This window comes from Tachysurus fulvidraco, chromosome 13 (genome assembly GCF_022655615.1).
Source record: "Tachysurus fulvidraco isolate hzauxx_2018 chromosome 13, HZAU_PFXX_2.0, whole genome shotgun sequence".
NCBI lineage: Eukaryota > Metazoa > Chordata > Actinopteri > Siluriformes > Bagridae > Tachysurus > Tachysurus fulvidraco.
In genome coordinates, this window is record NC_062530.1 from 11,699,795 (window position 1) to 11,726,712 (window position 26,918).

Sequence of the window (26,918 nt, forward strand, 5' to 3'; positions counted from 1 at the left end):
AAATTCAAAATCCCGGAAAGGTATTCATGACGGAAATTATGTCATATGGTGCATTCGAATTGGCATGAGCAAACGATCCAAAATATGCAAGAACTGTGTCTCTAGGCCTTACCAGTCAGCAGTTATGAACATGAACATAATTGGATTTTGGACTGTTGGTGGCGCTAAAGGGTTTGAGCTAGACACACCAAAGTTGCTAGAGTAACCTCTAAGACTGGCCTCTACATGTGTGCCAAATTACATAACTTTCCTACATACAGTTCTATGGGCTGCCATTGACTTCAATGGAAGAAGAGGAATAATAATAATAATAATAAGAAGAAGAAAACCGACAATAACAATAGGTGTCTATGCCCCTTCGGGGCTTGACCCCTAATAATAATAATAAGAAGAAAACCGACAATAACAATAGGTGTCTACGCCCCTTTGGGGCTTGACCCCTAATAATAAGAAAACCGACAATAACAATAGGTGTCTACGCCCCTTCGGGGCTTGACCCCTAATAAGAAAACCGACAATAACAATAGGTGTCTACGCCCCTTCGGGGCTTGACCCCTAATAATAAGAAAACCGACAATAACAATAGGTGTCTATGCCCCTTCGGGGCTTGACCCCTAATAATAATAATAATAATAATAAGAAAACCGACAATAACAATAGGTGTCTACGCCCCTTCGGGGCTTGACCCCTAATAATAATAATAATAATAATAATAATAATAATAATAATAATAATAATAATAATAATAATAATAAGAAAACCGACAATAACAATAGGTGTCTACGCCCCTTCGGGGCTTGACCCCTAATAATAATAATAATAATAATAATAATAATAATAATAATAATAATAATAATAATAAAAACCGACAATAACAATAGGTGTCTATGCCCCTTCGGGGCTTGACCCCTAATAAGTATGCAAGAGAATAAGAATGCGCTTTAGCAAGCACATTAATGATGCTTTGCAAGCACCATAGAAAGAGAATATTAAATCATATATATTAATATATGCAAAGAAAACCAACAACTCAGCAATTAAGTAAGATGGAGAAGCAGCCTGGCAAAACTGTACATCTTAATCATGTTCTATAGTAAAAACTAAAATGATAAATACGTACTTAACTTCAAGTAAAAAGTACAATTAGACTATGAGAAATAGTCTAATTGTACTTTAAAACTGAGGATTCCTCTATCCAACCATTACATCTATTATATCCACATATTGCTTATCCTACTTGGTCATGGGGAATCTGGAGCGTATTCATGGAGGCTTGGGGCACAAGACAGGGGAACACTGCACAAGGCAGGAAACATATTGGACAGGTTGCCATATACTAAATGGCACACACAAACAAATAAGCACACACACTATGGACAATTTAGAGATAGCAGTCAGACCACAAAGCCTGTCTTTGGACTGTGGAGGAAACCAGAGTACCTGGAGTAAACCCCAGATTTCTCTAATTACTAACTACTAATTCTGGTGATTGGAATAAAAAGATTAAAATCACTGGGATTAATTGAAATTACCACCACTATTTTTATGCTGCTACTGCAAGAAATATGTAAGAAAATGTTATTGAACTTTTTTGTGATATTATTGAATTTTAAGTATACAGATGATTTTATTAAACATTTGTAATGCTGTAAGAAAAAATAAATAAAAAATAAAACAACATCATACAAAAGCTAACGGCGGAACAGTTGCCGAGTTTTGTTTCCGCCCGACCTAACTACGAAAGCACAAGGGTTGGCCAATAGAATTAGCCAAGCTCAAAATGAACCAGAAACGGATGCTTTTCAAAAGCGTATAATACCTTAGTAACTCGACTTGTAAGATTAGCTTTCGTTTAACCGAAAGTGACGGAAATTAGCCGAGCATGCTGAAATAATGCTTGGTTTATCGAGGTAGCTAACATTATGAAATACCCCCAAGGTCTGAATTCAAATCCAATGCCTTAAGACAACCTCAAATCAAACCTGCTTTTTAAACGTATATTTATTTAGCATTCCATGTGTTTCCGCCCTTCCACCCTTCTCCCCGTCACCTATATTCCTTGTCTTTTGTGTAAGGGAGGGGCAGGGCATCGTGTCAGTTACTCGCCACACATGTTTGCAACATGCTCAAAATGCATTCGACATTCAGCTCAGTTAACCGTGGGGAAACTTGCTCTCTCCTGCCAAATTTAAGGATCTTTGTTACAGTCTGGCTTCTAGATCCGAACAGCGAAAACGGAACTCTAAATTTTATCTCCATCAACGGATTTGAATAGTGCACTGGACAGGAAGCCTGGACAAAAGCGAGTCCTCACAGGTTGGTACAGATTACGTTGTGTTGTGTCATTAACTGGTAGCTGTTAATGATTTAAAATTAATTGCTGGATGTTTGCTTAGTGTGCAAAACCGAGAGTTTTCAATGCTGATCTTGTCCTGTTGTGGAAGTTATAGTTTTGTTTACGTGGGCTCTGTTATCGCGAGCTCTCCATTTGAGTGTGGTGTCAGTAGGGGAAGGGGCAGGTGGAGACTCCTCTCTGCAGCAAGACCATATCCGCCTGCAAGGTGTTAAAATAGCTTATGTGCCGTGTACCAACACCCGCCCCCGTATCTCTTTTTAAATAACAGAGTAAATTTGTGTTACAAATAGGGTGGCCGAAGTTCACCACGCACGTTACGGTAGTTGAAAATAATTACGAATTCTGAAACAATTTAATTAAAGGTAATAATGTATGTTGATTATTTGTAACGCATTCCACTCAATAAGGATCTATTTCAAGTAAATGGCTAGGAAAATGTTAACCGTCTGTTAATCCCTGAACACCTTCAGGGATTAACAGACGGTTAACATTTTCCTAGCCATTTACTTGAATTAGGTCCTTATAAAGCACTACTGAGTGGAATGCGTTACAAATAATCAACATACATTCTTACCTTCAGGAGTTGAATCTATCTATCTATCTATCTATCTATCTATCTATCTATCTATCTACCTATCTATCTATCTATCTATCTATCTATCTATCTATCTATCTATACTCATTCTTAACTATAAGTTGTGTGTGTATATATGTGTGTGTGTGTGTTTTTATATATATATATATGTGTATTTATATATATATATATATATATATATATATATATATATATATATATATATAAAGAATGAGTATATTTAGATAGATAGATATATTCAACTCCTGAACCAGGTGTTCTGTGGGACGTTTTCTATCCTAATCCTGTATGTGCTGCTAACTATAAATTTTAAGGGGAAAAAATGACAATAATCTGGTTCCATAGGTGGGTACACCCTTTTATAACCAACCAATCACATTTAAACTCATGTTGAATACTTATTATTATACACTTATCATCAATTCAATTAAATATATAATCCAAAGTAGGATTTTTCGGACATCTTACTGGTAATTTATAGATGGAAAAGTTATGCCAACAGGCCTACAACAACTTTAATTAAAACTAGATTTGTAAAGTTCATTGCGACAAACTTTGATGTTGGCTTTGACGGTGCAAGAATTCGCAAAGGCCGGTGCATTTTGGAGGCGAGTGGACAGAAAGATTGTGAAAGCTACTGGATGGCTAGAGTGCAGATACTTTTGGAGGTGAGCGGACATGAGCATGTGACGTGATCCAAATTTTTAATTTTCATGTGACGTCACTTGACGTGACCAGAATACCCGTGGGGCAGTTCCCCTCATTGTGCTGAGTGTTTTGATATGTCACATGTCCATGTTGTGCAAATTTTTGAGTTCGCTTGTTTTGGGGTCGGGGCTACACGTGACGTCATGTGACGTGACGAGAATACCCGTGGGGCAGTTCCCCTCATTGTGCTGAGTGTTTTGATATGTCACATGTCCATGTTGTTAAAATTTTTTTTTTCACGTGATGTCACGTGACGTGAGCAGAATACCCGTGGGGCAGTTCCCCTCACTGTGCTGAGTATTTTGATATGTCACATGTCCATGTTGTGCAAATTTTAGATTTCGCTTATTTTGGGGGCGGGGCTACACATGACGTCACGTGGTGTCGAGTGACATCAACAGAATACCCGGTGGGGTGCCAATACTTTTGGCAAAAAAGTGGCTACTGAGGGTTTGGACATTTCATGTCAATACTGCAGTCATTATGGGATTCTACTTATTATAATGCATAGAACAGTACATGCAATTCTTAATGTTGGATGTAATTGTGTGTGTGACAGCTTAGTGGACTTTTCGGAATTCCCTATTCAAGTCTATGGGATGTTCGATCGTCGACTATAGGAAAACCGAAAATTCCGTCGGAACTCCGAAATAAAAATTGTGTCCGGAATAAGGTCCTAAAGAACCTGTCCGAGTTCGGTGGAAATCGCTCGAAAACTTGCTGAGTTATATACCTCAAAAGTTTATAATGGAAGTCTATGGGAAAAAAGGCCACTTTGAGCTTCCGAACCGGGAATGCCGGAATTCCGATCGCTTAGAAAAATAGAAGCAACAAACTTCAGACCAGGGTCTACGACATATCCGAATTTGGTGCATGTGGCTCGAAAGCCCTAGGCCGCATTTTTTAAAATAATTTTTTGTCTAAGAATAATAATAATAATAATAATAAGCTTATAACGGAAATCAGAATGTTGGCTTCTACAAAGCCATCATCATCATCATCATCATCATCATAATAATAATAATAATAATAATAATAATAAGAAGCTTATAACGGAAATCAGAATGTTGGCTTCTACAAAGGTCTTCTACATACATTTTTTTATCGCTATACGGTGCCTCCCAGAAAACAATGCACGGTGGGAAAGTGCATGAAGTGGTTAAATATCAGTGGACTATTTTATGTTGCTACTGACCCATTTGGGGACTGTATGTAAATGAAACCCCACATTTTAGATAAATGGGGGTGCTAGTGAGCCACTTAAGAGACACACCTTTGACTGACCTTTTTGTCCACACTTAACAGCCGACAAATGTGATGTATGTATCAAATTTCAAGTTAATCTAAGCCCGCCAAAAGCCTTAAATATGCCTGAAATAAAGGTAAACTTTGACACGATGCCATGGCAACAGTGTTTGAGATATCAAAAATCCGTTCGCAATTTCACATTAGATTCAATCGCATGAATCCTCTAGTAGGAGTATTTAAAAGTTCATTGCATGCACCTTTGTGACTGACACACTTCCTGGCACCTGTTGGTGGCGCTATAAGCACATCGATGCGATTGGAATCCTTGGCCGAACATACACACCGCGTGTCATCCCAATAAGAAATTTTTTGGCTTAGATAGAAGACACTTCCTGTTTCTCTGAATTCGCCAATAATTAGTTGCCTTGCCATAGCAGCACCGTTCGAGATATCAAAAATCCTTTCGCAATTTAGCAAGTGCAATGTCTCGGCATCATGTTGACCACTTTTGGGGTCAATCGCATGAATGTTCTAGGAGGAGTATTTAAAAGTTCACCACATGCAACTGTTGTGACTGACACACTTCCTGGCACCTGTTGGTGGCACTATGTCCAAGATTCACAATAGGCACATCGATTAAAAAAAATTAAAATATAATAATGATAAACCCGAGCAAAAACAATAGGGCTTCGCACCATCGGTGCTCGGGCGCTAATAATAAACCCGAGCAAAAACTATAGGGCTTTGCACCATTCGATGCTCGGGCCCTAATAATAAACCCGAGCAAAAACAATAGGGCTTCGCACCATTCGGTGCTCGGCCCCTAATTACAGTTATCTCTGGAAAGATTTGGTTGCTACTCACGTGATAATCTCTGAATTTTTTTAAATGTATTGGCCTTGGGTGAGGCTGGCAAGAGGGAAGCCTTTTTTAACCAGGAAAAAAACCCATCCAAGTGTAAAACTATGTAAAATTATGTGGTATGGTCTGGTGAGACATTATTTAAACCTTTTGGCTATAATACAAAAATATATGTTTGGTTAAAACAAACATAGCACATCACCAGAGGAACGCCACCCTCACAGTGAAGAATGGAGGTGGCAGCACTATGTTTTTAGTCAAATCAAAAAATGATTAAAAGGAATTTCACCTTCCAGAAAGACAATGAAGGAAATGGAATGTGTGAGTGTTAAAGGGTGCTGTATGTTTGTGTTTTGTATTATCTTTTACTGTAATCAAGTGCTTAAATCTGATACAGATACATTAGGCAAACTTGTGCAGTGAACTTAGATCTCAGATAATTCCAGGTTTTCTGAGGTCCAGTGATCACTCTGTGATACATGACCTACGTCTGCTATTTCTGACTACACCTTTCACATGCTGTCCCATTTATTTTTTGCTGTGCTGTCATTGAGGAGGAGGGAAGAGTTAAGTTCACTCTATTTAAACTTTGCTGTAAAGAAGTTGCATGTTTTAGGTGATGATAGTCAGTAAGGTGGGGGTTGTCAGAATGTGGGTGAAAAAAAACAACAAAACATTAAAACAATATTTTGCTGTGGGGACACAATATTAGCTCATAAAAGCTAGGTTGCTAGGCTCTGTAGCACTAATTTTGAAACCTGCATTCTCTGCTGGCCTACAGAATATCAATTTGTATATGTAACACATTTTTGAGCAATTGGCAGTGAGCAAGCCTACTCTCTCTCTTTTTAGTCAGTGAGGAAAGGCTGATTCAGCTAAATATTTTGTGTGATTATACTTGTTGCTGTAGCTGGGGGAACATGCTGACATTACCTTCCAGCCCAAAAAACTGTGTTTTAGACAACAAAGAATATGTACACATGATACAATGTTTTAATTTATTATTATTATTATTATTATTATTATTATTATTATTATTATTATTATTATTATTATTATTATGTTAATCTCACATAATATATTTCTCAGGTCCAAACCCCCAACTTCTCTTCCATCTACCCACATAGGACAAATTCTTTTTTCCTCAGCACTCTCACTACTTATATCTTCATTGACCGACTGTATTTGAGAACAAGATTGAATCTTTGTTTGGTCTCTGCCATTGTAATTTCATTTCATATTAACCAAAACATTTAATTATTGAGGCTTACACGTTTATTGCCTTTTGATGATAAATGCATAGTTTCCTGTGATGCTCTGCATCTCTTCCTAACTGGTTACTCATTTATATTTAATATGTGTGTTTCATGTAGCTTGCTGGTCTACTGTTTCTTTATTATGGTGATACTATCTTGTGAAAGAAAAGATATGTCTGCACAGTTGTCTGTTACCAATACAACAGAGGCACGCCTACTGATTTCTTTGCTGGCATACAACCAATATATTTAAGCAATATAACCGCAAGCTGTACAAGCGCACACACACTATTGTAGACAGTTTAATTTCGTCACCTATTTTTAATTTAGTCTTAGTCTTGGGCCAAATGTCCTTGTTAGTTTTAGTCATATTTAGTCATTCACATATATTTTTTGTTAGTCAAGTTTTAGTCGACTAAAAGTCTCGTCATTTTAGTCTAGTTTTAGTCAAAAGAAAACTCAAGGTATCTTGGTCAATTAATGAATTAATTGATGATTAATGATTAATGAAAAGCCTAAGATCAAAACTGTAGGGGTGTGTGTGTGTATATATATATAAGTAAATTACCAACTTAATGCAAGTTGCACATACCATTATTGATGATATTTGGAGCAATATTACATGTAATTGTTAAACTTGATTCCCTTACATATACATTTGCTTTTAAGCCTAATTATTAATTTTGATTATGATATGATTGTGACAGGGGTGTGGGAAGAGGTTTCGACTCCGCAAATCACAAAAGTTTCAGTGAGAAGTTGAGAACACTCGTTTAAACAGTGCATACACTCGAACTTTACTGCACATCACATTTTTTACTTTATTAATACTGCTTTTAATCATAATGCAAAGACAGGTCATCAGGACATAAGCTGTCATGTACAATAAAAAGCGACAGGAAATATAATTTAACACAAAAAGCCGCCTAGACGGTGGACTTGCGCTCAGGATTATTATTATTTTTTTTTCCTTTTTTTTTTGAGCGGTGTGTGGACGAATCTTTTTCTACGCACACACTATTTTATTTCTTGATAACAGACCGCTGCTAACTATAACACAACGTTGCCATGAAAAACAGAGCGTTGGAATGGGGACACAGGATTCTAACCGGAGAGATGGAGCGCACTATTTTCTTTAGCGGAAGCTATACAATTGTTCAGCAGTTTCGTGTTGTAGCCACAGGCGTATGAGACCTGTAACTTGAGCAACAGCGCGAAGCTGCGAACTCGTTCTGAATATTTTAAAGGCGTAACAGCTGATGAAAAAGCAGAGACAATTGTAGACAAAAATGAAGAGAGATTTTATCTTAGTTTTTATTTTATACAAAACATTTTCATCTTGTCTTTTTGTGTCAACAATAATGCATGTTAATTTAGTCTTAGTCAGCATTTTTGGACAGTGGTGCAGTCTTGTCATTGTTTCATCTTAGTCATGAAAAAAAGGTTGTTGACGAACATATTTTGTCTCGTCTGACGAAATTTACACTACATATAACAGAGGTAGCATTTTTTCTGGCCACCAGTTCAGTGTCCGTCTTCTCTGCATCCATCTTCAAACGTTTCACGCTGCACAGCGGAAAAAGTCACGAAATGACCATACGTGCCACACGTGCCACTGCCTAAACTGAAATTCACTGGTCTTTTTTTTTTTTATTAGCAGATAGCGGTGTAGTGTATGAAATAGGCAAACAGATTTCAGAGAGAATGGGTTGTCATGTCCACACATGCATTTATTTATTATTTATTTCATCAAATCGCAGCATTTTGCGCCATATCACACAGGCTTGAAATTGCGATTTGATTAATCTTGCAGCACAACTGGTAACATAGCAACATAGGGAGTGATACGCTAACAGCCAATCAATGTAACAGTATCATGTTTGGTTGCGCCATACGTTGTCTCGTGAAATTGTAAATAAAAGAGGAAAAATCAGCTACTTTTTCATATTTCTGCAGGTTTTATATTTCAAACAATGTTACTGTACTGTATCAGGTTTGTTTTTCATGTTACAGATATACTTCAGTCTACTTTAGTTTTATTCATGTTTACAAAACACTGCACATATTTTAAAACACTTTATTCACCAGAAGGTGAACAGCTAGTGAACTTCCTAGCACTAAACTTGCACTAAATTCTCAGGTTTGTCTATGTTTATATTTAACACTTTGCACTATTTTATGACACTTTATTAAGCATTTCTTACATTTCCTTTCATTTTGCATGTTAAGAGATAATTGTTAAGTGTTCATTGTGACTTTAGACTTATGTTTACATTTTAATTATTTGAGTTTTCCATGGTTGTTGACATTTCTGTCTTAATAACTGAGGGGTTTATGATAAGAGGAAGGTTAAGTTTAAAATAAAAATGTTTAAATGTAATATTTTTCTCCTGGTCCTTATTTCAAATGGGTCATAAAAAAGTTCAATATATATCGATATCGACCGATATGAAACACTGATATCGTGAGTAACCTTTATGTTTTTATGAAATACAGCAAAAACATGTCAGACACTCAGTGTCTGGTTACTGGTTAGAGACAGCTGAAGGTTTAAAAAAAGAAAAACAGACAGAGACGCAATGCGAGTCGCATTCTACCAAGCAAGCACCACGTCTGAATGAACCCACGTTTACCAGAACTATACTGGTTAGTAAGTACGTATTGTTAACCCGAACTAAAAATCTGAAGCAACCCTAAACGTTAAAGGAATAGACCTGCGAACCCGAGTGACTGAGGGAGAGACAGAGAGCTGTTCTGTGTGTGACTGTGAGTGAGCAGAGCGAGACACAGCAACACAATACATCTGTATGTGTGTAGGGGAGGGGCGCTGTGACTAGCCTATCACAGATATGGGGTCAGAATTGTTTCATTATTCTGAATAAATACACTATGATCCACAAATAAATATAAAGAGTTTCACAAATATTTTTACAAATTTCACAAAAAGAAATGAAATTCACAAATAATTAAAATGGGATTTGCAAATAAAAAAAATATTTATAAATTGTATTTATTTGCGAATTGCTTCCTGCTCATTTGTGAATCGCGTTCTGTGCATTTGTGAATCACTGCGCGCATTTGTGGATTGCGTTCTGTGCATGATGCACCAGCACTCTGAAGAAAATGCAGGCATCGCCCTTTTTGTCATCTACACACATTTGGTCACTAGCCAATGGTGTAATGGTTTAAAGTGATAATGTCAGAAGACAATTGCCACGAATACATTTTATTACATTTCAAAATGCTTGATGGTTTACTTGAATGGTTAATTACCATCCAGATTCATCCATGGCTAAACGAGCTGTTTGTGGTTCTTCTGGTGCTTCTGTCTCCTCTTCAGATTCAGGGTGTGTATATATATATATATATATATATATATATATATATATATATATATATATATATATACCTGAAGAAGCCATTCTGCCACAATTCCAGGTGATTGTAAACAAAGTTCCTCGAGCCTAGGCTACTTATTGCACTGGGTGAATGAATAGTCATGCTCTCATATCCTAGCGGTTAGCCAATCGGAGCCAAGCAGCATAGCTCATTGAATATTAATGAGAACTGGCGCAAATCGAGCTGAGTCTTCCTGCAGGCTTTCTATACCACATTAGAATGGCTTGAAACAACGTAGTCCATGGTAAACTTCAGACATTACCACAAAAGTAATGAAATAAGTGTGACAGTGCATCTTTAAACAAAATTATGCTGCAAGATTTTTTTAACTACATTTAAGTTGTAAGTTAAGTCCTTGTTATAGGCAACTCTGCATTTTTTTTTAAAAATTCCCAGTTTATTTTCATATATTCCCGTTAACTCCTATATATATATTTCCATTAACTCCCATATATATATTTCCGTTAATTCCCATGGAAAGTTTCCAGCCTTGAAAATTCCCAGAAGGTTGCAACCCTATATACAAATAATTTTGAATTTAATTAAAAAACATTAACAGGAGTTATTTCAATGATCTATCAATAATGCCATTTCCTATTGTCTTTATTGCTTTATAAATAAAAGGAAATCATAAGGAAACAAAACAGAAAAATATCACCTACATACACATAGCTTGTCCAGAACTGGCCTTAAAACCTTTAATATAATTTTAGAGATGGCAAAGATCTGTCATATCTGTTAATAACATTCTTTTTTCTGCTGTGAACAAGTTTTTGCTGTGAATGAGTCCTCTGTTACCTTCAAGAGTCACCTTTGAAACTTGAGGCAGAAAAGGTTATCAATGAGGTAACGTTACAATTCCTCTATAGTTTGACTACTTAGTTTATCTTATTTGATCATTTATCTAAACTGTAGTGTTCATTTCATCAGACGAGACGAGACGAAATATGTTCATCAACAACCTTTTTTTTTCATGACTAAGACAAGACGATGACAACACTGCAAACTGTCCAAAAACGCTGACTAAGACTAAATTAACATGCATTATTGTTGATGAAAAAAAGATGAGATCCAAATGTTTTGCATAAAATAAAAAATAAGATAAAATCTCTCCATTTTCGTCTACAATTGTCTCTGCTTTTTTTTTTTTTAAAGCTGTTACGACTTTAAAATATTCAGAACGAGTACGAGGCTTCGCGCTGTTGCTCAAGTTACAGGTCTCATACGCCTGTGGCTGCAACACGAAACTGCTGAACAATTGTATTGCTTCCGCTAAAGAAAATAGTGCGCTCCGTCTCTACAGTTAGAATCCTTTGTGTACATGGCAATGCTCTGTTTTTCATGGCAACGGTGCGTTATAGTTAGCAGCGGTCTGTTATCAAGAAATAAAATAGTGTGTGTGTAGAAAGAATTCATCCACACGCCGCTCAAAAAAATAAAAAATCCTGAACGCAAGTCCACCATCTAGGCAGGCTTTTTGTGTTAAATTATATTTACTGTCTATGCGCAGGCTCTTTTATTGTACGTCAGCTTATGTCCCGATGACCTCTCTTTGCATTATGATTAAAAGCAGTATCAATAAAGTAAAAAATGTGATGTGCAGTCAAGTTCGAGTGTATGCACTGTTTAAACGAGTGTTCTCAACTTCTCACTGAAGCTTTTGTGATTCGCGGAGTTTTGATAAGTTTTATAGAATTGATATTGTTTCTTATTCAAAAGTGGTGACAGAAAAAACTCTTTACCCCCAACCTGAAACCTCTTCCCACGCCCCTGTCACAATCACATCATAATCAAAATTAATAATTAGGCTTAAAAGGAAACGTATATGTAGGGGAATCAAGTTTAACAATTACATGTAATATTGCTCCAAATATCATCAATAATGGTATGTGCAATACCATGTATAACTTGCATTAAGTTGGTAAATTACTTGTGTGTGTATATATATATATATATATATATATATATATATATATATATATATATATATATATATATAGTACACCTACAGTTTTGATCTTAGGCTTTTCATTAATCAGCATTAATGTGATATTTTATATTTTAATTTGAAAACGCTTTGCATTTGTTTGTTGTTGTTGCTAGCTTGAATTTAGAAATACAAATTTCAGCTTTATCAGTAATCTGTGTGTGCATTTTCCTTGAGAACCAAGCAAGTTGACTCATGATAGCATTTGTTTATTATATCGCTATCGTGATATGACATTTTCCCTAAATCATGCAGCCCTAGTATCCACTATAAAATATGAAAAAGTCCTAATAATGAACACAAATAGGAGTAATGCGGGTATTGGTATATCCAGTTACACATGATTTCGTCAGTGTAATCCAATCGATCATTATTTTATGTGCTTTGTAAACGCAAAACTTCATTGCTCTTTTTGCACCAGATAATACATAACTATTACTTAATTCAATGCACTGATTAAAATTCTTCATTTTAAATTCTAAATTGTAATGAACTAAAATTTCTATTTCGCAAAGAAACCCTTCATAGTAGCCACGGGTTGTTAAACTTGTTAATTATGCTATCCACTTTCATAGAAATACCTGTATACTTGCTAATATTTTCTTTAACTATTCTACTTCTACTTTTTTCCTAAATGCTGCTACAACTGTTTTGCACACCAAACAGACTGTATTGTGTTCAGCATTATCTTTGTTTCTGTCTTGTAGCTGAATGCACTGTCTGTTTGAAATGCCTCTTTTTTGTGATATCTTTTTTTGCCTTGCACTGTTTGCAAAAGTATGCACACATTCAATTTATGTTAAAAGGTTATTTTTTGTTTCATCTCACTTGTACTGTACTTGTACTGTATTAGTACATGTGTAAATGACAATAAAAGCCCCTTTACTTGATTTATGCAGTTATTCTATCAATCATGTGGCAGCAGCACTTTTGCATAAACTCACAATCATGTGACAGCAGCACAGTGTATGTAGATACAGGTAAAAGACCATTAGTTAAAATTCCCATCAAACATCAGAATGGGAAAAATGGGTAAACTGTGCAACTTTAACAGTGGCATAGTTGTTGGTGCCAGATGAATAATGTTTAATGTCAAATGTTTAAAAAAACTGATAATTTATCAGGGTACATGGAAAATTCTCACCTTATGATGAGTGTAATGTGACTGTTGTCTTGTGTTCTGTTAACAGGTTTTTTTTGCTGTAATCACATGAAGGCTGAAATGAGACTGAACTGGGAGACTTGAAGACGGATGCTCTATTGAATTCTAAGCTCAAGTTATTGATCATTATCATCAGTAAACAGCTCTGTTATTCACTGCAGTAGCACTGGGTCTCAGAAAAGGAACATTGCGTTAAAGAAGGAATGTTATTCATGCATCCCTTGAACTCCTGAATGTTCATGATGGTAGTGAGTTTAGCAAGAAGAGACATAAGGATGGAAAGTGTGGTGTGGCACTCTATCCCAGCCTGTTCCCTTTTCCTTCTGACCATCATCTTTTTCAAAGCTGTTTCAGTGCAAAGAGCTGAGGAAGATCTTACACCACGGCTAAGTTTTATATATGGTAAGATCAACACACAAACACCGATGATTTGAAGTGCTACTGATTGCAATTGTATGCACGATAGCCTATAGTGTATATTTATCGTACATCTGAAATAGGTTTAAAATGATGAGCAGAAGTTGAACACGGAGATATCTTTAAAGTTCCTGTTCTTGGACCTGCTTTCAATATCAAACTCTCTTTTGGTAAACAGTAAACGCAGTAAATGTGTCAGCTTTTGGTGATAAAGACAGGTTTCGTCTTTTCCGTTTTTGCCTGCACAAGAGACAATGAATGGTGTAAGATTTAAAAATGTACAAAAAAAAAATAGAACTGTTGGTAAGGTATATTCACTTTCTCTGACTCTAAATCACATTTTTGTTGACAGTATAAAAATGTTATGTTATTCAAAAAAGGATTGGTGCACATTGTTGTAAAAATAAAGTTTAACAGACCATTACAATTCGGGATGCACCGATACCACTTTTTCCCTTCCGATCCGATTCCGTTACCAGAGTTTTCCAGTATCGGCCGATGCGGATCCGATATCTGTGTTCTTTTCTACCTTTAAAACTAAAGAATGTATACAACTCATTTAGTTATTAAGATTTATTTGTCTCTGGTAAAGAAATACAAAAATGTCCATTACTGGATGAAAAATGAAAACACAAGAAACCTTAAAAAAAGTATTAATGCAGTAGCAAACTTTTAACAGTTAGTGGTATAACAATCTAATATATACAATTATTAGATTAAATTATTTTCTGAAGAAAAGGCAATATTTTAAAGTGAATCTTAAATTAGAACTCTTGAAACACAATGCAAAATGCATTAAACGGTAAACCTTGCACTCATCCAAAAAAAAAAATGGAACAATGGAACATCCATGTCCAAGTATATAGACGTCACCAATGACAAAAACCTGTTTCAGGATTCGCCCAGACTTCGCACTTACCTTTCGGGGCCGTGGGCGACACTCACCTCGGCGCCCTCTCCCCCGTCCCCCCTCATCCTGCACTCGGTTCTCCTCCTCCTCTGGGTTTTCCGGGGGTAGGTCCAGGGGCAGGTCGGGGGGCGGTCGGGAACGGGGCATCCGTCAGAGTCATCTGCTTTGACGGATCATCCTTTTTCCGCTTAACTTGCGCAAACTCCATGTGTTCTTTTGCATGATGCTTCTGAATATGCTTGATTACATTTGTCGTATTGTAATTCGAAATACTACATCCACTTCTTGGAACTTTGGCTTTACAGACATTACTATTTGTAGTGCTACACTGTTCTGAATCAAGCGTAAAATACTTCCAAATGAGCGACATGTTTAACGTGCTGAGGTAAATGGAAAGGGTGTCTGCTAAACTTGCCTGTCTGTCGCAGGTGGTTGTGCAACATATTTCCTATAAAATGTATTATATTTATTTTCATTAATGCAATTTAATATAGAATTGTATTTTTCTTAAGTTCAAGCAATAGTCTATAATGTTTGCTGTTCATTAATCAACCACCACGGGTATCGGATTTGGATCGGTCATACACCACGGATACCTGATCCACTCAAAATTCTTGGATCGGCGTCGATACCGATCCAAAATATCGGATCGGTGCATCCCTAGTTACAATATAGTATGATAATGGAGTTATGCAAGAACAGGTTTTACTACAAAATTGGATATCTTTCTAATTTGAAAATAATGCAGAAACACAAACAATGTTAAAAAATATCATTATCTAAACATTTCATTTACATTTACGGCATTTAGCAGACACCCTTATCCAGAGTGACTGACATTTTATTTCAATTTATACAACTGAACAATTGGTAGCTTGGTGAATCTGGGATTTGAACTCATGACATTCCGATCAGTAGTCCAAAACCATAACAACTGAGCTACCACATCCCCATGCCTATAAACATGCCTATTGCTCATATTTCCCATCCAGTCTTCCTAAGTGGCAGCAGCAGTGACAACACTGAAAAAAAATATTTGAGTGAGATTTTTCAATTGAACAAGTCTTGGTAAAAAGTCTCTTAGTCTCATAAAAAATGTAAATACATTTTACAAGCAGTTTTTTTAATTAGTAAATTTTATTCACACTTGTTATAGTGATGTCGCAATAAAAAAGAAAGAAATATAAAGTCAAATATCATTTACATGTCAATAAAACATTATCGCTCATATTTCTATGCTGAATTCTAATTGTCTTCTGCCAATCATCATGCGTTTCACTCATTGGGTCCAGTGGCAAGAAATGGTCTCTGGGGGCACTTTTTGCAATGAGCACTTATAGCCTGCAGATAGCTGCTTATGGCTATATTTACTTATTTATCCAAGAGACCAATCTTAATGTGTTTTGGTTCTGGGGTGTTTTATTTAACCTTGAAATTGTTTAGTTTAGATTCTTAAATTTCAATGTTTGTACATGAATACTGGTGCTTTACTCAAGTCATTATTTTTTGTGTTGGACAGTGAATTCAACATTGTGCTGCCAAAATATCCACCCGCGCAATCATACTTAAAAAAAAAAAAAAAAAAAAAAAAAAGGCAGAAACATTGGATATATGCATGTTTGCACAGGCTTCCTGGTTTTTGATCAGCATAATTCCTTTCTAGTCGAAAACAGGTCTGATCGTATTTCACAACCTATAACATGTTTTTCTTTCAGCTCTGTGTATCTTGGTGTAAGCCTGAGGAATTTATTTTTGTCAGTTGCTTTTTGTCAGTGGGCTGTTTGATTGTTTGGCTAGGCCTTTTGGTATGTTTAGAATTTATCCTCACCTATATAAAGACTGTCACATGCATACTTTTATGATTATGTATAACGCTTGGACCTGCAAACCTCATCTTAAAGTGAATATACAGTCCCCTCCAAAACTATTTGGAATACGTTCGGCCAAGGAAAAAATGTCGCTGCCGCAATAAGAGAGCTCTGAATAAAACAAAAGCGAGGAACATCACAAAAAGCAGAGGTGAACACATAACAACCCACTCTTTAAAGAAGACTTTGAGAGTGCCAGAAAAGTTGTTCTTGTTGAGTTGCAGGCATGATACTGATATTGCAAACAAATATTTATTGTTATTTACTTTAACTTATTTCAAGACATATATGTCTATACTTTTGCACACCTAAAAATCGGTGGTCTAATACAAAAGGTTCTGCTTTTTGTTGTTTAAAACATGTAGATGCAAACAATCTGAAATCCAAAACACTTCTTATCCTATGATCTCAAACCTAATTGAGGTATAGCACAAACTAATGAATTGGTGTTGCCTTTCCAATAACTTGTAACAAGCATGCATGCACACACAGACCATACAATTGACTGAGAAATAGGGTTATCTAAGAAAACAGAGTTTGATATGCCAAACTTCCATGCACAAAATGTAAATATTTTACTGTTTCACAGCCCCTTAGTATGATTCAACTTTGCTACTAAACTAGAATGGAAAGAGGAAAAATATTAACTTTTCATCATATGCTGCATATATGTTCTTCGGTTCCACTCCTCCTTCCATGGCCTGGAGGCAGGCCTCCGGGACCCGATAGGGACATTCTTATTCCACCATCCAGGGGTTTTGATCTCCGGTTATATGTATGTTGTATGTACGGTCGGGTATATCTCTAAAATGTCGAGATGGTGCCATTTTCTGTAAGGAAAGTTACGAAAGTGACGTGACGTACGGCGAAGTACGGTGACCCATACTCAGAATTCGTCCTCTGCATTTAACCCATCCAAAGTGCACACACAGCAGTGAACACACACACCCGGAGCAGTGGGCAGCCATTTATGCTGCGGCGCCCGGGGAGCAGTTGGTGGTTCGGTGCCTTGCTCAAGGGCACTTCAGTCATGGTCGGCCCGAGACTGGAACCCACAACCTTAAGGTTAGGAGTCAGACTCTCTAACCATTAGGCCACGACTTCCCCATATGTATGTTGTTGTGCCTGTTGGGCCTTCCCTAGATGCTCCTTTAATATGGGGCCCACTCGTTCGAAAAGGTGAGGGCTGCTGTTCCCTTGCTTCTTGGGCCACGTCCAGCAGTCCCCAAAGTCGCCGCCCAAACAGCGGTTCGAATGGGCTGAAGCCAGTAGAAGCCTGTTGTTTTACTATGTCGTATTCCCAGGCATCATCTGACTCTAGGGCATAGTATGCCAGCTGGGCATCCCCACTGAGCAATGGGACGAGGGTGTCGGCCCAGTTCCACCTAGACCAGACCGTGGTCTGCTTGAAAGTGTCCAAATATGGCCAGGGTCAGGGAGAGGGATGGATGCTGCATGGGAGCCTCGCCGAAGCTCCATTAGCTCTTCGGTGGTGCTCTTGAGGTTCTTTGCCAGCTCCTGGGTCACCTCGTGCTGATGGAGGATGGTGCTGTAGGACCTGTCCCACATTAGGCCCAGGAGCTGCTTCCGAGTCCACTGGCCGCATTCTCCACCAGTGTAAGATCTTTGAGAGCAGAAAATAGCACAGAGTCAGGTGTGTACTCAATATAAATAGCAGGTCAATCACCTATGTGAATTTAATAAGTGTTCATTTAGCAATAGTGTCAGTTTAAAATAGGATGGAGTCTACTTATAATGTCCAGGGGGAGGCCTTCAGGCCCAAAGGAAGGAGTCAGTCCAGCAAGCAGCATCGAGTGAGCAGGTGGCCACCTTCAGTTTCCTTCCTGGTTCATGGACAAAGCACAGCATCCAGATTGGACTCCTTTCCTCAAGAGGAGTTTGCAAAAATATCATAGAGAGATGGAATGTTACCCTTTGTTAAGTAGTCTCCACCCTACCTCCCTTTTTCCGCTAAGCCTAGCACTCCGCTGTGTTCTCTTGCCAGAGCGTGAGTGCCACCGTGGCGCTCCTGATTGACCCCTTTTTGTGGCTGGCAATTTTGCCGCCCCGTACTTTGTATCAGCGGCACTGACCTAGGTGCTGCGCGATTTCCTCTGTGTGTCAGCGGGTGCTGCACTGCCTCTGCATTTTTTCTCTCTGCATGATTTTCCCAGCAATGCGTGCGATTTCCTCTGTTTCTTGCGCCGGTGTGGCGGCTGCCGCCACATGGTATGCTGGGTATAGCTCTCTTTGATAGGCAATAATTGTCATTTTGATTTTCCTGAAAAAGACAATCTCTTTTATCTGCAGAAATTTAATGAAAATTTAAATAAAGCAAATTATTTCATTGTCAGATACTGACACACTGCAGGAGTATGTTCAATTGTGCCTTCCATTCACTTGCCATGAATAAAGCGGTGTTTTTTTATGTGGTATTTAGTAGCCTACTGATTTTTATTATTGTGGTAACGCCATAGATGCAACATGGATAACTAATTCATTTACTACACAATGCATTTCAGGTACAACGTCATTTCAGTTTATATGTTTTCTCTGCACTGATGTATGCAAAGCAGACATTTTTATCCATCCAGTTTTTTTCCTGTTTGCCAGTGGCAGTTTTAATCTCCATATATGGCTGGGTAATGGCTTATATTTTAAAGTAATGTAAAGCTCAGTGACAGATTTGATACATAGAAGGATTATGTGGCCAATTTAATTTTTTATCTGAAGTCCTTTAATATGGATATAATGTTTTCTAGGAAGCTCATCTGTGTTTTTTTCTTATGTTAGATTAGCTAAACACGCTGCCATAGTAATTTTTTATCATGCCCCATGTTTAAAAAAAAAAAGGCATTCACAATAGAAATTTAATACAGGACTACTGGCTAATAATTAATTCTGTGATTATATCTCCACCAGTAATAAATTATTTTAACATATTCTACTTTTTTTTTCTTCTATGAAGAAACTTTTAAAGCTCTGATACAAGAGACACAATTTTTACAGCATCAGTATATCTAAGAGTGTAAAAAGAGACAATCAGAGCTTATGAGTTCTCTTTGATATAGTCTAACCAGTAGTAATACAGTATAAATCTGGTCATTTTTTTCACACAACAAATGAAATTCCAATTTGGCTTTCCAAGCAGAAAGCTTATAAGCCTGAGCTCCCCCGATATTGGGGGCAAGATGGCATCCAAATATGCTAATGAACTTCAAAAACATGTTTATGTACTATATATCTAAACATGCAGCATGCCAAAACAACGGGTAAAAACTCTATTATACGACTATGAACACAATTTTCAATGATGTAGAAGCAGAAAAGCAGAATTCCAACACTAAGCAGTTAAATTGTTTTGTAACCAGGAAGCGCTGGCCTTTAGCTCTATCTAGGGGAAACGGCTCACCCTGGCATATAGTCATGCACAGTCTGTACTGTATTTAGAGGTGGGTAGACAAAACAAACCAAAACTGTTTGATTTGGATGCAATGAACACCTATAGTGACACATAAATCAATTATAATTGAGAAGACTCATATACAGAAATGTGCCAACATGCACCCACTTGTCACAGGAGTGTTTGCCACTACCAAAACCTCTCTCTAATATCTCTGACACTGGGTATACATTTTACATGTATAATTTTTTTTTACCTAATGAGCAAGCCAGATGCAACAGTGGTAAGGAAAAACTCCCTAAGATGATATGAGGAAGATATTTTGTGAAATGCTAGATTCAAAACGGAACCCATCCTCATCTGGGTGATAACAGATTCTAAACAATTTCCCAACTGTGACTGATACGCAATATTGAAAAAGTGTCATTCTGTAAGCAGGTACTTATGAGTTTATGAGCATCATGAACATTAGGGGTATTTCTGAGTTCTTTATAGTTATCAGCTGATAAAAACACTGAATGCAAAGCAGGAATCTGATGGTATCATTGGCACACACTCAACATAATTAGACAGTTGGGTTGTAATTAAAAAAAAAAAAAAAAAGTAATGTATAATTTTCAGCTGTCCAATTTTGGTTAGCCCATGCCCATTCAAGCTTTAGATTCCAGCTCTTGGATGAAAGGAGTTGAACCCAGTTTGGTCTTTTGTTGTTATAGTCCATCCACCTTAAGTTCCAACCTTTTTAGCATAAGTTTTCTGTTTATTGCAGTTTCAAAAAGTGATAATTTGGTTTACTATATCCTTTTTTGCAGCTCAAGCCATCTGGCCATTTTCCTCTCTTGTCTATCCATGTCCTTAATGTTTTTTGTTTTTTTTTAAATCATCATTCTGTGTAAGCCATAGAGTCACTGTTGTGTCCCAGGAGAATCAGCACTTTCTAAAATACTCAAACCAGACCATTCTGATGTTTGATGTCCACAATAACTGACGTTCTTTTCCAGTATCTACATTATTTTGCATTGTGCTATTACCACATGATTGTTTCATAAGATAACATAAGATAGCATAAATGCATGTCTTCCTTTTAAACTTGACATTGAGTGTATTTTAAAATGAGAATACCTGTTCCCTTTCCTGTTTGACATGCAGTATTAACACACACATATAATACACACATACAGAATGCATAAAGGACTTTTTAAACATCTTTCTGGTACATGTACAGAAGTTATTACCCCTTCGGTTCAGGAAAACAATTTCTGAAGAACGTTTTTTTTCAAAATAAGAAGGTTCCATATTATAGAGTAACAATATGCAAGTTACCATGATCATATTGCTTTGTTTAAAACTAAAATGTAATCAAATTAACAAGGATCTCATTCCATAGCACCAGCTATTGTGGTAGGTTTTAACATTATTGTCTCATGGATTTTAAATCTCTGTCTCCCATGTTTTTGTCTGTAGATACAGAAGACAGGCTAGCCAAGAGGTTTTCACCTGTTGGAGTGTTCAACTTTACCACTATGCTCCTGAGCCCAGGAGATAACACTTTATACATAGGTGCACGAGAAGTTCTGTTTGCACTTAATCTCAGCGATATCAGCAGATTGCAACTGCACCGCAATGTGAGTTTGTGTGTGAGTTTGTGTGCGAGTTTGTGTGTGCCTATACATAAATATGAGATAATATAGCAAACATTAAAAAAATGTTTTAATTTCTTGGTATTTACATGTACATCTCTTAAAAAAATGTATGAAGGGTACCATTGATAAAAAAAAAAAAAATTTTAATATGTGATAAAAAATGTAACCTTGTTAGATTGATGTTTAAACAATCCATAGCCTTTTTGAAAGTGAAGACTGCATTTGCTAGTAAAGGCTGATAAGTAGACTGATTAAGTATTAAACTAAAAATTACCAGAGAGCTGCTTATGGGAGTGAAGATCTTGCAGGGCTACATTTAGAATGGGCTCACTTATCTTTATTGATGATGTAATTCATGACCTTAGCAGCAGATTGATTTCAGAATTCTGCAGATCCATTCTGCCTGCCAAGCTATAGAGAATTGCTGCAATTGTGACAACACAAAACAAAATGCTATATGGACCACCTATAACATCTTTGCTGCTAGCTATATTTAATGTTTACATCCACTGTATTTTACTCTTGCTCTTTATTCATTACAAAACTGTGTATTGGTCATCACTGCACTGTCCTCTATATATTAATATACTATTCTATCTTTCACTCTTGGCATGTGGTTGCCCATTTTTTGCAGATCACGTGGAGCACACCAAAAAGAAAACGAGAAGAGTGTAGCTTTAAAGGCAAAAATCTACACGTAAGTGGATCCTTAAATGTCCTGACTTACAATCATTAATACATTAATAAATTATTTAAAATTATAAACATAAACATTTCAAAAATTAAAAAGTAATTTTATTTCATAATTTTATGATCAATATTAATTATATTTACCATAATGTAATTTAGCATACTGTTACCTTATCCATGGTGACTCATCAACATCTTTTCCTTTAATATATACAGTTATAAATTGCATAGTTTTGTTGTGAGGATGTAAAGAAAGCTTCTAAAGAAATAGAAAGACAATGTTTATTTTACTGTTGGTTGATTGAGAAAGGTGAGCATTTCTATCATTAGACTACCCACTGGACCATTATTATCATAATATTAGCATTAAAATGGATTTTTGTGAAACAAAAACTGAAATCTTTAAGTCATGGAAAATTGCACATTCTTTCAGACTCATAGCATTCTTTCAGACATTATTTCCGAGCACATATTGATGCATGGATTTACCCTAATAATTTTATGCACTAAATTAATGAATTTGATAAATACATTTTGAAAGTAGAGTGGGAACATTGGAACTTCAGCCATTTCAGCCAGTCCAATATGTACACAGTACACAAAGTGTAATTGCACTCATTAAGCTAACATGAATGCCAATTTAATTTGGGTCTGGTGGATGGTGTAAACAGAACACCATATTAACCCTGTCAAATTACTCAAGTATAGGTTTGGAAAATAAACAAAGCAGTGAAACTACTGGAGATCAAAATGGAGATAATGTATACCCTACGAAAAATAAAATACATATTGCAACACAAATTCCTTGATATTGATATGTAAAGCTAAACAGCACTTAAGTCCTAAAATCTACAGTGGTGTGAAAAAATGTTTGCCCCTTCCTGTTTTTTTTTAATGTTTGTCACACTTTAATGTTTCAGATCATCAAACAAATGTAAATATTAGTCAATGATGACACAAGTAAACACAACATAGGTTTAAATGATGGTTTTTATTATTATGGGAAAACAAAATCCAAATCAACATGGCCCTGTGTGAAAAAGTGCTGCCCCTAAACCTAATAACTGGTTGAGCCACCCTTAGCAGCAAGAACTGCAATCAAGCATTGATAACTTGCAAGGAGTCTGTTACATTGCTGTGACGGAATTTTGATCCACTCATATTTGCAGAATTGTTGTAATTCGGCCACATTGGACCTTTTTAAGGTAATGCCGCAGCATCTCAGTAGGATTCAGGTCAGGACTTTGACTAGGCCACTCCAAAGTCTTCATTTTGTTTTGTCTTCAGCCATTCAGATGTGAACTTGTGTTTATTGGATCATTGTCCTGCTGTAGAACCCAAGTTCACTTAAGCTTGAGGTCACGAACAAATATCCGCACATTTTGGTAGACAGCAGAATTCATGGTTCCATTTATCACAGCACATCTTCCAGGTCCTGAAGCAGCAAAACAATTCAATTCAATTTCAATTCAAACGTATTTGTATAGCGCTTTTTACAATTGAAATAGTCTCAAAGCAGCTTTAGACTGATCGTTTAATATTCCACCAAACAGTTTTCTATCTATTAAAGTTCAAGTGCATGGACATATGTATTGTCTTGCTTTCTTTATTTTACCATATATTCCATATTGTTTAATTAATAACAGTAATTAGTAATTTAGAAAGAATGTGAGGCTATCAGGGCATAGACTCACGGATGATTATGGAAAAAATCATCTGGTAATTTTTTAGTCTTCAACTGTCCTGTAAATTAATGTGACAGGCCTAGGGCAAACATAATCAACTAAAGAATTTATATGCCAAACCTGATTGTCCAGCTGTGTGCTTTTTTGGGTTGGAGGCATCACTTTGCAGTCCCCAACAGTTTCCTGCACTGCCTTGTCTGTCTTGTTTGTCCTGTCTTGGGGTGCTTTCACACCTGCCTTGTTTAGTTCGGTTGAATCGTACTAGAATTTGATTGCTCATTTGGTGCGGTTCGTTTGGGCAGGTGAGAATGCAGCATTTTCCTCTTTTTGTTTACTTCCGGAGTTTCGTTGGAATTTCCCGCACGTTTATTCTGACCAATCGAGAAGCAGTTTAGGAAATACGCTCAAAGACATGTGGCCAATGAGTGATGTGGATGTTATCATATGACTGCATTTTGGTTCGTTTCAACTGGTGCGGAACAGAACTATCAGTGTGGTGTGAAAAGGAACCAAAACTGCTAAAAAGCTACAATGTATCATTTTTTGCTTTTGGTCCAGACCAAATGAACCGAACAATAGATGTGAAAGCACCCTTGCACTGTTTGCACCAGGTTGCACTTTAGGTGGTTAGGAATACTTACTAAGTCCTTAGCTCTGTCTTTGTTTTGTGTGACACCATTGTCCTGGAGAAACATTCTCTCATTAATAAAGGCTTCTTGACTATGACTTGACTCTGAGAAAATATAAAACAGCCCCATGTGGGTTGGATTTTGTCTTCCCTTAATAAAAAAACAAATTCATTTAAAAATTGCATGTTGTGTTTACTTGTTACTGTGAAAAAAAAAACAAAAAAACAAAAAAAAATCAGGAAGGGGTGAACACTTTTTCACACCATTGTAAATGCTAAATTGTAGGTGAGGTTGTTCTGTTTACATTTGCTGGGTCTTCCATTAGGGCATTGACTGGAATACTAAAATTTTTAAAAATAAATAAATCAATTAAAAAATATGTAATTAACTAAATAAGTTATTAGTTTAATAGTGTGCGAATTCGTTGCTATTCCATGGTATCCTAAGCAAGGCTCTGGGGCAATTTTTTTCTTTTTGTAATTCCAAAGATTGATTTGTTCAATCTAACAATGTGCCTCTGTGTGACTTTGTGTAAGTATTAACATGGGATCTGATATGAAATACTGATATAGTGGTCATTCTGTTTTTCTGTCTTTTCCATCCGGTCTCATGTTGATTTACCAGACCGACTGTTTCAATTATATTAAGATTTTACTGCGTGTAAATGCCACTCATCTATATGTGTGTGGAACTTATGCCTTCAGCCCTGTTTGTGCTCACATTGTAAGTACATATTTATTTTATTACTGTACCTAGCAGGTGATGCATGAAAATTTCATGTAATGTTATAAATCAAAATTATAATGTATTTAATTTCTCTTTTATGCTTCCCAAAGACAATATTAATAATTATTTGATTATTTGAAGAGTTGCACATTTGCAAAGAGTGACAATAGTTTAATGTGGAATGCAATGCAATTTCAAAAAGACTAATATTATTAAATTGGTTCCCTCTACAGAACACAAAGGAATTCTCTCTGGTACGCAGCAGTACAGGGGATATTGTGACAGAGGATGGTCGCAATCACTGCCCTTATAATCCAGAATATAAATCCACTGCCATCATGGCTGGTATGCATAACCTTATTTGTCAATGTTTTAGTAAAGTTAGGTGTATTTGTGCTCATAAACCAGACGGAAATCCAATATTCCACCAAACAGTTTTCTATCTATTAAAGTTCAAATGCATGGACATATGTATTGTCTTGCTTTCTTTATTTCACCATATATTCCATATTGTTTAATTAATAACAGTAATTCGTAATTTAGAAAGAATGTGAGGCTATCAGGGCATAGACTCACGGATAGTGGATGATTAGGGAGAAAATCACCTGTTTTTTTTTTAGTCTTCAACAGTCCTATAAATTAATGTGACAGGCCTAGGGCAAACATAATCAACTATATAATTTATATGCCAAACCTGATTGTCCAGCTGTGTGCTTTTTTGGGTTGGAGGCATCACTTTGCAGTCCTTAAGTGTCTCAATTTGGTCTCTGGGGCTGGCACCAGGGCTGTAGTTCGAGCAATGTGAAACTATGTCGATGCATTGATAGGACACCACCCCCAGCACACCAGGATCTCATTCTTTAGTATCTCATATTTGTGGCCTCCTCTGTAGTGAGCATAGAGTAGGACACTTGGACCTCCCTGGAAAGGAAGGGATCGACGAAGCAGGATAAATCATCCTTGTGCCACTTTTTTCTGTTCTCTCAAATGGATGCAGGTAGGCTTTGACATCATCCTTGTTGCTTAATTTGGTAAGAGGTCAATGGTCAGAGAGAGGATCAGCTATGTTGAGGGATATTTTCCTCAGAGAGATTAGTTCTGTGGTGACTATGTGTAGGCTTTGAGCCAGCTCCTGGTTCACCACTTGCTGCTGAAGGCTTGAGCATAGGGTCCATTTTGGGTTTGTAGTTTGAGTTTGATTTTATGCCTTCATTCTCTACCAATGTAGCAACCATAAATGCAATATAGGCTGAACAAACACACCAGAGATAAGGATAGTGGAAAACTCTGCTTTTTCATTAACAAAAAGGCTGAAGATGTTTGACATGAGGTGCAAAAAGGAATGTGATGGTCTTTGTGCGCTCTGTGGTGGTGC

General features: G+C 36.7%; 1 protein-coding gene across 5 annotated transcripts in view; it reads left to right on the forward strand.

Moving 5' to 3' along the window:
• Positions 1-1,738: 1,738 nt before the first annotated feature.
• The window catches only part of sema4ba (sema domain, immunoglobulin domain (Ig), transmembrane domain (TM) and short cytoplasmic domain, (semaphorin) 4Ba), an 86,933-nt gene continuing 61,753 nt past the window's right edge, over positions 1,739-26,918 (forward strand). The window contains exons 1-6 of one of the 5 annotated variants that reach the window (XM_027174703.2): positions 1,739-2,316; positions 13,601-13,974; positions 21,635-21,795; positions 22,448-22,510; positions 25,442-25,540; positions 25,777-25,888. In XM_027174703.2, the coding sequence (XP_027030504.1) occupies positions 13,806-13,974; positions 21,635-21,795; positions 22,448-22,510; positions 25,442-25,540; positions 25,777-25,888 (604 nt within the window). In that variant the 5' untranslated portion in view covers positions 1,739-2,316; positions 13,601-13,805. The remainder of the gene's footprint in view (positions 2,317-13,600; positions 13,975-21,634; positions 21,796-22,447; positions 22,511-25,441; positions 25,541-25,776; positions 25,889-26,918) is intronic. The other 4 variants (XM_027174700.2, XM_047822032.1, XM_027174701.2 and 1 more) reach the window with 4 other exon arrangements.